Here is a 13,999-nt window from a genome sequence, read left to right on the forward strand (position 1 = left end):
AGGCATATTTAGAAAGGCCAAAGTCCTCTCCCTCCTGCCTTGGGGAGCTTTGCTGTGTGCCCCTGCAGTGCTTCAGGGACACACCCAGAGGAGCACAGCTGGCAGCTGCTGCACTCTGGGATGTCCAAAGCAGTGCCAGGGCAGTGGTGCCTGCTGCTTGGCTGTCCCGTGACTGGGCATGGAACAGGAGCCACACAGAAGCAGTTACATCTTTTCAAAGGACTTAGAAATGAATAGGCACAGTTTTCTCTCTTTGAAATAGTAACTGGAGAGACAACACACACGGGCTAAAAGGTGCTTTAAACTGAGAACTGGAAAGGCCAGGTGACCCAGGTGGTGACAAACCAGCATATGAGTACCGTGTGTCGCTGCAATGGGGAAGAGCAAAGTCTGAGCAACACCCACCCCACACACATTCCTCTTTCCAAAAAGCTTTCTAATTTTCCTTAGGTTCAACTTCACTGTCCCATTTCTTTGAGCCCGCTTGATGGCTTTGCAAGTCTGAGAGACTCCCAGCAAATTTCACACGATTGGCAATGACAGGCACACAGGACAAGAGCTGAGCATTCTTTGTCTTTCCTGTTATCCATGAGTAGAATCCTTACCAGCTAGTCTTTGTGACAATGTGGATGCATGTGGAAGTGTAACACAGTCCAGCACAGCCCATCAGTGAGATCAGAGAAGGCAGTGTGGAAGTGATGAGGTTAAACAGATGAAATGCTGGAGAAGTACACTTGCTCAAAGCATATTTTAGCATATAAGCTTTTTAACTTGATGCTAGAGGAGAGAAAGGGTGATTGTGAGAAAAATAGCATTACAACTGACAACTGAACAAACAAAGAATTAGCAAGGTAAATCTGGGACTCCAATATATCCAAATTTCTGCTATCATTCCAGGGTAGAACAGTCTACTCAGGAAAAACCAGATTTTCAAGGAAAATTAAAGCAATTTTAAAAATAGCTTTGATGTTTAAAATGCATATAATTAATGACAAAAGTTTTCAAAGATACAGTTGGATTAGTTCTGCTTGGATTGTTTCTCTTGTTCCTGTGATTCTCTATCAATCATGAAAGCAAAAGTAGAAATGAAATAAATCATGGAGTAAAAATGATTATCTACCCCAAAATTAGAGACAAACTTTGACCAATAACTTGAATGATAAATTTTCTTATTGCAGGCACTGCAGAGCCAAACCTTTTATCAAGTGCAACAGAGATTGCTGCTACAATTTAGCTTATGCTTAGTAAACCAAATGTTAATCACTTTGAGTAGCACAAGCACACTGCAGAATAAAGGGAGTCTCCTCTGAAACCCACTATTCCCATCTTTAAGACTAGAATTTAGGAGAAGTGTATGTAATGTTGAAATGCTGGAGATCTCAGGCTTGTGCAGCTTGTCCCTACATTGATATGAGTGCTTGACCAAGCACTTTAATACCCATTTTACTCTTCTTGGCTCCCACCCAAAGGTTAGTAAAACCTTGAGACAAGGGAGCAAAGGGTTGGCGTGGTTTTCAGCCCCTGACTTACCTCACTGATCATTTGAACAGCTCTTATCCCTGCCACAGGCTGGGGGAGCAAGAGCACACACAGACTGTGTCCCCACATGGAGATTCTGCCAGCCACAAAGTCCAGGAGCAGCCCCCATGAGGACGACACCCACCCACAGGCACCAAGGGAAGAATTCCCAGCACTGGCTGTGCACATGGGCTTTGTTTCCTTCACTCCAGTGACTGAAAAGCTGTGGTGGTCTGAGAGCAGATTGCAAAAGGCAGATCTCTCTGTATAGCAGCAACTACAACAGATATAAAAATATCTTGGCCTTCTTACTGCATTTTAAAAAAAGAAAAAAAGAATGCAGCTGTAAAACCTAGGGACTTGTTGTTTTAACTTGAAAACTACATTTAAACAAGCCATGCTGTTTAATTCATATGCTGCAAGGATTTCCACTTCTGTCTGAATATTCCTACATGTACAGCCTTACAGAGATAATCCATTTTTAAAAATAGGTAGCTGAGGCTATTCCCAAGAGGTAGAAGCTTGTGGATTTATAGTGAAACTGATTCCAGTGCAAGAAAAAGGAAACATATTCAGGTTCACCTGATATGCACAACACCAGTGACAACTTCTCCACTAATAAAAGACATGACACAATTAGATTGCTAACCTTTCCACACTGGGAGTTTATCAAAAGAGGCCAGGACTTGAAACAGAATGAGAAGAATCGAAGCTGAATTCTGTTACAGAACTCTATCCTCTACTTTCGTCTGAAGCTCTGTTAAGAAAGACCACCTGCCTCAGATCTAGGTGTGAACTGCCTTGATAGAAAAGCTTTGATATTATAGTAAAAGGTGAGTCAATACTGTGAAGGAGCACTCCTGTGAAAAGTATCACAAGTTAACTAATGGAAATGGGACAGGAAAAGAGCTCAGAAGGAACCGAATTAAACAAATACAGGTTTTGCACTATTTTTTGGTATCATGTAATGGATGCCAAAAGACAGCAGGGCCAGAACACAAATTATGAACTGGGACTAGAAAAGAGAACATTTGGCAAATAGAAAAGAGAAAAAGAAAGCCAAGGACAGTAGGAAGAAAAAATGCCAAACAGGGACTTTAAATGGGGAAACAAAACCGATGCTTTTCTCAGTGAGCAAGATGACACAATTTCTACTGCCTTTCAGATAGATTTGAAAACTCTACCTATTCCAGGTTTTTGGTCCATTTTACAGAGAACATATGGTCCAAATACCAAGCAGATACAATTTTAAAGTATCCTCAGCCTATCAGGCATTTGAAATGCCAGGGGGAAAACTGAAGAGCTCCCCAGGTTTAAGTCTTCTGCCATTTGAAGATGCTCACTGGGGCTCCACACTGCCACAGTGAGGATCCTTCATGTGTTTGAAGCACGTAAGCTCTGGTGAGGGACAAAGAACAACATTTGCTGTTGCGTTCCTGAATCACCAGCTCTCCTGTGCTAAGCATTTTAAAACCACTTCTTGAGACAAATCAGCCAGGGAGCATCCAGTCTAATGGGGAACCTGGAACTCTCCCCAGGCTCCAAACGTGCCCAATGCTGTAAATGAGCGGGCACTTTTACCCCAGCACCCTGAACAGTCACTGCAACAATGATTCTTCTCCACACATCTCACAGGAGCTCTGGCAAGCACCTGTCGACTAAACCAGCCAACTTTCCTTTCAAGGGACACAAAGGGCAGGAGATGTTGAGAAAGAACAATGAAACAGTAAAAAACCTAAAGAATATTGTATAAATATTTAACATGCTTTTCCAAGCGCTACCAAGGTGTATGTAAATGTCCATGTATTATGTAGAGGCAGTGTAATGTGGCTTCATCAAGAGCTGGAGTGGAAGGAATAAAAAAGGAGTTGTGAAGATTTAAGGAAACCTGAAATCTAAGGTAACAGTACCACTGGCAAAGGGTATAGCAGCTTCTTTTCTCTAGACTGGCCTCAGAATATTTAATTTTGATGTTGTTCATCTTCTAGGCCAGCCAACCACCTCATAAAAATGTGTTCACAAGCCATCTATTTCCCCTAGACTCTTAACCAGGACACAGGAAAGGTTCCATTTAAAAATCATTTTATTATTAACATAATCTTCCCATTTAGCCAAGTGTGGGTTCATGTATAAGGAATGTCGGTAAATATTCCATTTGAGGCTTCTTTTTACATATTTCCATTGATAAATAAACTCTGAATTCACATAAAAAAGTTAAACTTAAATAACTAATATATTTTTTGTAACAGGCATACATTGGTAAAATATAAATATTCTTGTACTCAGCCTTTGCTCTAGATAACAGTTAGCCACACATCACAGTTATTAACAACTAAAAACAAAAAGTCAACTCAGTTTCTGGCCTGGACAAAAATAGAGATGGAAACAGAAAATTCACATTTTTACTTTGGGCCAAAAGAGGTTGAGAGGCAGGAAGAGAACAGTTTTATTAACAGCCTTGTTAAAAATAGTCTGCTTTGCCACTGAATCTTAACTTATTCTACAATTGGTAGTTGATTCCATTATAATTTTATGTAACACTCAAGTTTCACTAACAAAATATGGCACATCATCCATGAACAATATAATGATGTTTTAAAACTACCAGGGCAAAACTGCAGGCGATATGAGTGATTTGGCTCTGGCTTACACTCTGTCCTCTCAGTCTGACATGAACAAATGGTGGCACCTCCCTGCTTTGGCCACGTTCCTGCAAAAGAGTGGAGTTTGTTACCTGTAGCTCTAAAGTTCCTCAAATTAACCAGTCACCAGGCAGTCTCCTACGCTGGGTTAGCTCACCCAGAAGTCAAGACCGAGAGCTGGTCTCACAGGACCCTGGGGATGATGGTGAAAGGGACCACGGGGCTGCTGGCCTCCAGCTCCAGCGCCGTCAGGAAGCATTCGGTCGCGGCGTCGTCATTGCCTTGAGCCTGCAGCACCTCCCCCAGGCTGTTCCACACCTCGTGCGCTGTGGAGTTCACCTGGACAGCGTCTCTGAGGATCTTCTCTGCTAAGCTATAGCGCCCGAGCTGGTGAAGTATCAGAGCCTGCAGGAAAACAAAGGGAAAATGAATGAGATTGGCCAGTAGGGCTTTCCTGAAGCTCAAACAAGGTCACTGCAGTGAAATAAGGGTAGGCAGCTCTTTGGCTCAAAGTGTTAGATTATGCAATTTTTATTTAATTTTTAAATTTAAGAAAATAAATTACCAAAGCAGAAATTACCAGAAATTACCAGGAGCAAGCTACTCCACACCAACAAAGTCAAGTGGCTTTGGACAGGAAAAAAAGACTAAATAACAAAAACTCCACCTATTTGCCAAGAAGCAGAAAGTATCCAGGCTTTTGTGCAAGCTCCTGTTATCTGAAGTCCTAAGGTGTGTGCCCTGAAGTTTTCACATCCTCCCTGTGCATCTCCACTCCCAGCTCATGCCCTATAACACCTGAGACCACACACGGCACCAGGGGCATTCGGGAATGGCTCTAACAAGACTGAGTTCAGCTCAATGGTCATCAACCACGGTGCTTGATTTAATCTGTGGAACAGGGACAGGGACCAATACAGCCCCAGCAATGCACAAAGGACCAGCAGGCACAGAACTTCCTCATGAGCATCCTTGTTACAGATCCTCTATCTTCCTCTGTGAGATGGGATCCAATTCAACACGACACGATCCAGAGCATGTCCAAACTCGCTTGGATATGGGCTGAATGAGGCCATGGAAATCTCCATCCATTTTATTCAGCTATGTTACTGTGCCAGAAAACTCATGGAATGACCCAGTAAGAGAGCTTTATTTTGGGATTATAATAATCCTAATGATATTGTGCATTTTAACATTGTGATTCTGTATTGCAAAACACATGGACCACAAATCTTTGTTTTGCAGAGAGGTGTCCCAATTACACGCTTAGAGAGGTCTTGTGACTTCTGCCCTCCCAGCCCCCTCTCCTTGGACCACAGTTTCTTTTATCTCTCTGTACATCTGTCTCTCAAATCCTTATTAACCTAAGCACCGATGATTAGAAAGCACTGACATTCTATGCAGCCTCTGAATTATCCACCATACATTTCTGGAATTGTGCCCACCTGGCTGACTTTCAGCTTGGGAAGACTGTTAACTCCATCCTACAGAAAAACTGAGCACACCCTGCTCTGTAGAACAATACAGAGTGCTGTACAGTATTGGCAAGAGAATAAAGAAACACAATGCAGGCTAATTTCTATCAGCCTGGCAGATGCTCTCACATAAAGGTGCTAGAGGGCTTTTCTGGGTTTGGACTTTTTTTGAGCTGTCAATTGAGTCAGCATTTTCAGAGCAAGTGAACAGTACTTCCAATACAAAAACTGTATAACTCTCAGGGTCAGTGCTTTTTTCCCTGCAGTGAAGTGATTGCCAGTGACTGGTAGGTATCAGATGTGCAACTACAAAAAAAAAACGAAGCAAGGAGATGGAATACACAAAGCTGGTGTCACTGCAATGCACCTAACCTTAATAGAATTTAAGTGTTCTTATTTTTCAGGGTAAAAGTCTCTATTTTCATAAGCCTTCCTTTTTTGGGGTGCAGATATGTGTATTTTATACTAATTAAACATGTGAACTACTTGAATATTGCTAATACTTTTTTTCTTAAATATGCGAGACCATTTCCCCTGCTTGCTAAGGATACAAGCTGTTCTTTTCAAGACCAATGAAAGACCAAATTTTGCAGATATAAGCCTGTTCATAGGAAGAGACACATATTACGTCACATCTGCCCTATTCTGTATGGCAAAAAGGATAGCTGAGACTTTCCAAGTGATAGAACTAGAGCAAATGCTGGCAGTTTGTCTGCTGTTATACTTTCCTAAGAATACAAGCATTAGTGCTGAAATAAGTGTTTAGCAGTGGTGAAGAAACCACCCTTGTGTGGGCAATGAGATTGCATACTGTCCCCTCATGTTTTGGGGACACAGCTTTCTCAAGGAGTGCCTCCTGAAAGTCCATCTTTCACTGGTGTCACAGCCTGGGGTGGTATGAAGACTCCTGCCTCAGGTGGTAGCCCTGGGACAACAAGCTTTGCTTCCAAAGCATCAATAGAAAATTAGACTTGCTTCATGCAGAGCATTAAAAGGATAGTGACATTTGATCACTGTAGCTGTGGGCTGAACTCAAATAAGTAATCTAGAGAAAGAACACAAAATACCCTCTGATTCATGAACTCTCTCAGAATGATGGTCAGATGTCATGCATTGTAAGTGTCCAGTTTGTAAATCCCCTTCCCGGATGACTTCATTAAAATTCTGAGTCACAGAACATTTCAAATTGTTTGCAGGGCTTGCCTGACTTTGCTCTATTAAGCATTGCACATCACAGGCAGAGGAGCAAGCATGTCTATCACACAGCAATATCCTTTGGTGACCTCACACCAACATCCATCCAAGAAAATTAACTTCCATTTATCAGCTGTCAGCATATGCTTGCTGTCTGTATTAACTCTCCAGGAAAAAAACCTAAACCACTAAAACTAACAACAACAAAACCCACCCAACTAACCCCCTTCCCAACCCAAAACTCCTCTAAGACTTCCCAGAAATCAGTATAAATTGTCCCAGTCCTTCACTCCTCTGCTTCCTAACTGGAAACAAAATCTGGAAGCTACCAGTTCTGGCCTTCACCTATTTAGCAGCAGATGTACAGACAACAGTTACCTCCAGAATAATGTAAAGTCTCCTGCATCATGGCTCGAGATGGGCCTGAACAGCACATCAGCTCTGCAGAAACACAGAGGGCTACCCAAGTGACATATGGTTCACACCTTAAGACTTGGCATGTCACCTTAAAACCTAAGCAGAATGCCTTTTCTGTATCCTCTTTATAAATCTTTAAAAGGATAAAATATGAGAGGAATTTTGGAACCTGAATCAATTAGAAAAAGCGCTATATAACAGTTTGTGTAAATAACAAGAACTGTCGGTAGGAAAACATCAATTTGACAAAATATAATAAAACCAATAAGTTCCAAAGGAATTACAGAAATCTAAGGCAACCTATTCATTCTTTGTACATTTTAGAATGCTGCAATACTTGACAGAGGTGTTTGAGACAACTGTTGGCATCTGCAGGAGAAAACACGATCTTTCCTGCTATTGAATCTCTGTCACATGAGATAACAATAAATGTATGACATTTGCTTCTAACACAGTTATAAAACCTCTAATGTGTGCAGAGTTCTTCATTTTGCAGCTCAGTACAAATGTTGTTTATTACTTTACTCCGTGTTTGGCTGTGAATTTCAGGGTTCTTTTGAGGCTCAAATCATTGATCCCTTCTAAGTGTGTTAAGGCTTTCACTTTCTCTATGGTTAGGATGTTTGTATATTGTAAACTCTCTAGGCAAACCTTATTTTTCTTTTAGTCAGTTCTACATTGTAGGGGCTGATTTTGGAACTGAAAAAACTCCAAGAGAGAGCTCTAATGAGAAATGGCACAGGCAGAAAAGGAAGAGAATCTCTGAAGAAACAAAGAGACTTTTTTGTGCCATCATCACAACCAATGAAACCAGTGCTTCATGTCTCCAGTCCGCTGATATTTATACCAGTCACTTTGAATAATCAAAAATACTCAAAGATCTGTGGAGTTCAGATGCTCTCTGCTCAAGGAAAGGTCAACAGCCCTTTACAGTGCCTAGCCAGAGCTGGGAGTAAAAGGGATTGTGCAATTCCGAGCCTCCAGGGGCTCTCCAAAGGGGCTTTCTAAAAGAGCAACCCTGTGTAACCCTGTGTAACACTGTGTTACAGTCCCTGCCTGCGACAGGGAGCTACTGTTGTCACTACAGAGAGGTCCTACACAAACTTCACATCCTAAAAGAACAAAACCCTCTAAGAATTAAGCAAAGTGGGGAGGAAAGTGCTTCCAACTTTTGCCACAGGCTATTTTCAAGGTCTTGCCAATTCTTTTCTCACCCAGTCTGGAGTCACAAAATCTCCCTCTTGTTGAGCAATGATTTTACATGTGTAAAATGCACAGGTGACTCCCTCAGTAATTCCCTTTACACTTCATTTTCCATTTCCCCACATACAAAACTGCTATTCTTTGCTTATTTCACCCAAATGTATCTCCAAGGACTGTTATTTACAATGTTCAGTCAAACAGGGCCCATTTGTTCATTCAACAAATGTAAGCATCTTTTAGAAGGAAAACATTCAAATGAATTTGGATTTCCAAATGGAGCATTAAAGTCTTCAAATAAAATTTTCAGTTAGAAAATGCACTATTATTTATTAATAAAATATCATGACTCAGAACCTGAACAACATCATGTAATAAGCAATTGTATAGAGCCATAATTGCTTAAAATAAGCACGTAGTGTAGTCTTCACTGCAAAGGTATCTTTTTCTGCAGATGGGCCTTTTTTCTTTGCAAATTAACCTGTCATTATGAGTAACCAAACAGTCAATGCAAAACACATCTCTAGACAAATAAACATAGGACTAAAATTCTACAAATAACTAATTTTTCATTTTGAAAAACAGCTGTTTGAAAAATTATTAGGACCAGCCATTTAGAGCAGTCTGGTAAGGTCACTTTTTTACTTGCTTCTAGGTAAATCAGAACCTAACATTAATTTTTTTTCCTGTGGAACTACTTTTGGAAAAATTACAGTCATAATTATTGTCTATCATATGTCTCATAAAACCAGAGCTTTATCATAAAATGCTAAACCATATTTGCATTAGCTGGAGAGGGAAAAAGGGCAGAAAGGTAACACTACAAAGATTACTGTGGTTTCTTCAGTCTAACCAAAAATTTTGTCTCAAGAGAGCTGGAGGTTTCCTTAAAGTTTAACTGTCTGACTACTTCTCCACCATGCTTGAAAATAAACAGTTCTCAGTCTCAACAGAAGCACCACTTGAGATTTTTTACCTTTATTCACTTCATATCAAGAGGAATATTTTTATTTTCTCTGAGAAAAATATAGACTAGAAGTGGGAGATGTTCTCAAAAGCAATGACATTTATTTAAAAGTGAAAAAGAAGGGGAACTGTGACCATGAGTCTGTTTGCAGTCTTGCCTTTTTCAGGGAGGTGCTGAACTCTCTACAGAGAAGGAAACTGGGAAATGGGAGAAATGGAGAGAACAAGAAATGTGGCTGACTTAACACACAAAAAAGTGCCAGGGATTCTCACCATGTTTAAAGAAACACAGCCTGTTGACCTACAGAAGTCTCAAGTATGGAAATTTTAGTAGTATCAGATATGATATTCATATTAATTTATTCCTGACAGGTCTGTTAGATGACTTGTTTGCTAAAAAGCTTCTATATTTTTATGATACAGATCTTATTTAGCTAAAAAACAGCCCTCAGAGCTAAAAGTTTGCCTTGCAAAAACAACAGCAATAAGAAAACATTATAAGCATATGAAAATTAAAAATTGACTAATTTTGCTTTTAATGATAAGAACAGGGAGACAGAACAACAGTGCCTGTTTTGCTGATGACCTGCTGAAGCCCAATAAGCTAATAGCTGATAATGTATAAGCAGACAAAGCTATTCTCATGTAGAAAACAAGGATTTTTAAAAGCAACAAAATATTTAAAGAACTCCCTTCATCCAACTTCACAATAATTTTCCCAGTTCGCTGTCTACTGTTTTTAAGTAGGTTCCAGCCTAAGAGATAATCAACTTTAGGCTGTGATAGCAGAAGGACATGCCAGAAACATCCCCATCCTATCTATAAACTTAAAAATCAGGGATTATGACCATAAATAGTTACAAAACTTAATGTACAATGTATGCATTGCAAATCCATATGCATATGTAATTTTAGCAACACAAAACTGCCCCTTGTTACATGCTGCTTTTTCAGCCTATTTTGCAAGTGTTAAGGTGGCTGCTATTTTTAAACAGATCTATCAAACTTGAAAGTTTACCAGAGACTTGACAGTGTTAGGCTATAATAATGAAACAGAAGTGTTAGTGAGGCAAAATGAGAAGAATTTGCATGATACATGGAAAAAGTAAGTAAAATTCTACATCTACTTTCCAATCTCTGTGATAAAAATACGCATTTTATATGTAGTCTATAATCACAATTTACACTTATATAGATTGAAACAGAACATTATTTATACACTGCGCTCTCCTATTTTCATTTTAGCTGATGACATTGTGCTGAAATGTGTCCATCTAGTCAAAGTATGACTTTGCATAAGAAATAATTTACAAACTCCTTTCAAAGGCACATGCATGTTGAGTCATTGTGCGTGACTATTTTCTGCAAGTATGAAAAGATTGTGACATAGCACATCAGTTAGAAATAAGCCATTTCGTCAGAAAAATGATGAATAAACATAGTTCTGTATCTGCAGGTTGCACTTTAATGCAGGGATTTTGAAGGGTGGCCGCATTATAAGGTTTAAAACCAACTGGATTGACCCCACTATACTTACTTTACAAGTAAAGGTGATAATAAACACTTTTTTTTTTGATTGGAAAAAAACCTGAAACATGTAATTTGCTTTCCAAAATGCAGAATAAAAACTACTTATCTTATTTTTGATAACAAGGCAATTATTTTGAAAAATAAAAAGCATATTTCTTCAAATACGGTCTAAATAAAACTTCCTAGCGGCTCAGTATGGATTTTCTTTTTTAAATGAGAGCAACCAGCTAATAATACTATATTCAATCACTCACTAAACCAAACAAAGCAGCTGATGACCAAATCCAAACCTGAGCCAACCCTTTTGCTCAGAGCCTATCCCAGATCATCACCTGTGGCACAGGTGCCTCTCTGCCTCAGCCCTCCCTGGCCTTCCTCCATGCCCAGCCACCCTCTGTGTGCTCTGTGGCCCTGCTGGAGCCCCAGTTTGTTATTGCTCTGCCCTTCCCCCAGTTCTAACATACCCCCTAAGGTATCCTGTTGCTTTCCCTGCTGCAAAACACTTGTTGCTAGGAGCAAACCTACTGCTTGGCAACAGATTTTTAAAACAACAACTATGGCTTTGTTACTCGCTGAACTTCACATCGCCTATGAAACAGCACGAAACAACGAACCCGCGTGGTCAGGAGTACATTTGTGTGCTCATAACTCCCTTGGAATTGACTGACCCCTTCCCACAAGGATGTGCTTGCCTTTTTAGTTCCTTGAAAGGTTCAAAATTGAATGTTGTTTTTAAAAACTGCTGATTGTAGCCTTCCACTGAGATGGAAGCTCTTGGGGGACCTCTTTTCCTGTTAAAACAACATGTTCTTGCAATAATCTGCTGTAATTTTGATTTACACCTTATGTGAACATCCTATCAGCTTTTAAAAAATAGCATGACTACCAGGCTACATTGTAAGAACTGATTTGACTATAGCAAGCACACTGGAAACAATAAAACACCTTATGATAAAATGAAGCAGCTAGTGACTCCAGAGCTTATTTAACTTTTTATCTCCATCGGAAAATTGCATTGAGGGTCTTATTTTATACACTGTGGCTACCAACACAGAAACCCCACAATGGTTCTCCCTTCAGAAGTCAGATGGCTGCAGCTCTGGCAAGTACTGCATCACCACTGGCATCAGGGAATAATTAAGTATAGCCTTAGTTCTCAGATTATGGCCAGTCCTAAACTTGGAGCACTTGTCACCTGGTGCAAACGTTTACATTTTGTCCCAGGTGTGACACCACGAGGTGATGCTGAAGTGTATGCAGGGTCTCTGGATCACCTCCTCCACCTGGGAGCTTGGCACCACTGCATCTTCCCTTCCCCCCTCCCAGCACTGAAGCCACACTGTCTTCTCATCGTTTCCACAAACCAGAAATGAGGATTTCCTAGATGTATAAAATACATACAGCTCTGATGAAAATGGGTGCAGGAGATCACAGCTTCACACAGTGCTGTTTATGAAATGGGCCCATATAATTTCTGTATTTTGGTATGTTCTTGTCTTTTGTGATTCATACCCTCACCCTTCGCCCTATGTAGGCTGTTCACAGATATAAACACATCACAGTGTGTTCCCTACAGAAATCCTGCCACTTTATCATTCTAATCTGTAGCTGTATTTCAACACTGCCTGGGCTCAAAGCAAGGCCAAGTTTACCACTGGATCATGGTGCTCCATACAGAGACTCCAAAGCACTGTTTGTTATTGATGCCAATATTTTTCCAGTATTGAGTGGAAGGTCAGAAGTATAGCAAAGTGTATTTCTGTTATTCAAAACCTAGGAGTAACATAGAAGCTTCAATATCCAAAACAGAAAAGAATTACCCAAATCCTCCAAAAACCCCACAAGTGCCAAACAGGACAAACAGAAAACCTCAGACCAAGATTTTTGAACTGAGGAGCCTCAAAGTCAGCCTACTGAGTCAATATTCAATTATTTGAGCAAAATATTGGATTTTTCACAAGAACTGAGGATACCAGGAACTCAGAGTACTTACTCCACTGCCTATAACTAGGTTCCAGTTTAGAACACCTGAAGGTTCCTGGTTCTGAAAGCTTGTGCTCCATGCCAAACTATTACAATGTCAAGAAATTAATGCTTTTCTGTCCATCAGTCAATTATGGATAAAACAAAAGAATAAATAACTAGAAATACCACACAGACTTTTCATAAGCTGTTTTTCATTAATGACAGTTCTGAACAACTACAAGTTGTATGTGGCTTCTGGAAATAGTAATTAGAAAAATTGATCAAATGTTTTAATGAAGAAATCAATGTGAAGTTAGGGGCATAGTTTTTGCATCAAAGGAAAACCAGAGTTGCAGAGCCAGCATTAGATTCTCTGAGTAAAATTTATAATTAATAGAACTGTCAGAGTTCAAATAGAGCTCTGGAGATCTTTAGCTAGAGTGCCACTGTACTGAAAGCCAGCACTTGGAGTCCATGCTTGTACACACTCAGTACTACAGAAACTAGCATTTATTTGTCTGAACTTCTGAGACTATGGAAAAGGAATCAGAAGTGAATGATATTCTTCTGAAGTACCTTTTTGAATTTATGCATGTGCATTTCTCTCACATATTCTGAAAAATGGTGTATTAAATATTCAAAGTCAGAACTGCAGTATTAGATAAAAGATGATCAATCTTTTTATTACTAAAATAAAACAGAAATTCATAGATTAAAGCACATTATTCACTTTTTTATTCCTTTTGCCCTTAGCCAAAGAGACTTTTGCATATAAAAATATGTACATACATATGTTATAACTATGACTAATGTCACTGTTTCAAAAGTGTTATGACAGCACAGCAGCACTATACTACAGTGGCACTGCAGTAACCTCTAAGAAAAAAAAAGGTTATTTTTAACACAACCTTAATAAATATATATTTTTATAGCATCCCCAGGAAACAGAGCACTTCCTCTCCTGCAAAGCAGATGTGATCTGCCATCTGCTGCTCGGGCTCAGCACACTGCTCTGGAAGGGCCGTCCTCCCGAGGAGGGGGAAGGCACCCCCTCTCTCCTGGATTCCAAAAGGCAAGGCAGAAGCTGTAGGT

The 13,999-nt window shown here is 39.9% G+C and overlaps 1 protein-coding gene across 1 annotated transcript in view; it reads right to left on the reverse strand.

Moving 5' to 3' along the window:
- Window positions 1–3,583: 3,583 nt before the first annotated feature.
- TTC7B (tetratricopeptide repeat domain 7B) overlaps window positions 3,584–13,999 on the reverse strand; it is a 123,880-nt gene continuing 113,464 nt past the window's right edge. The window contains exon 20 of the mRNA XM_063399203.1: window positions 3,584–4,565. Coding sequence (XP_063255273.1) covers window positions 4,344–4,565 — 222 coding nt within the window. The 3' untranslated portion in view covers window positions 3,584–4,343. The remainder of the gene's footprint in view (window positions 4,566–13,999) is intronic.

This window comes from Prinia subflava, chromosome 5 (assembly GCF_021018805.1).
Source record: "Prinia subflava isolate CZ2003 ecotype Zambia chromosome 5, Cam_Psub_1.2, whole genome shotgun sequence".
NCBI lineage: Eukaryota > Metazoa > Chordata > Aves > Passeriformes > Cisticolidae > Prinia > Prinia subflava.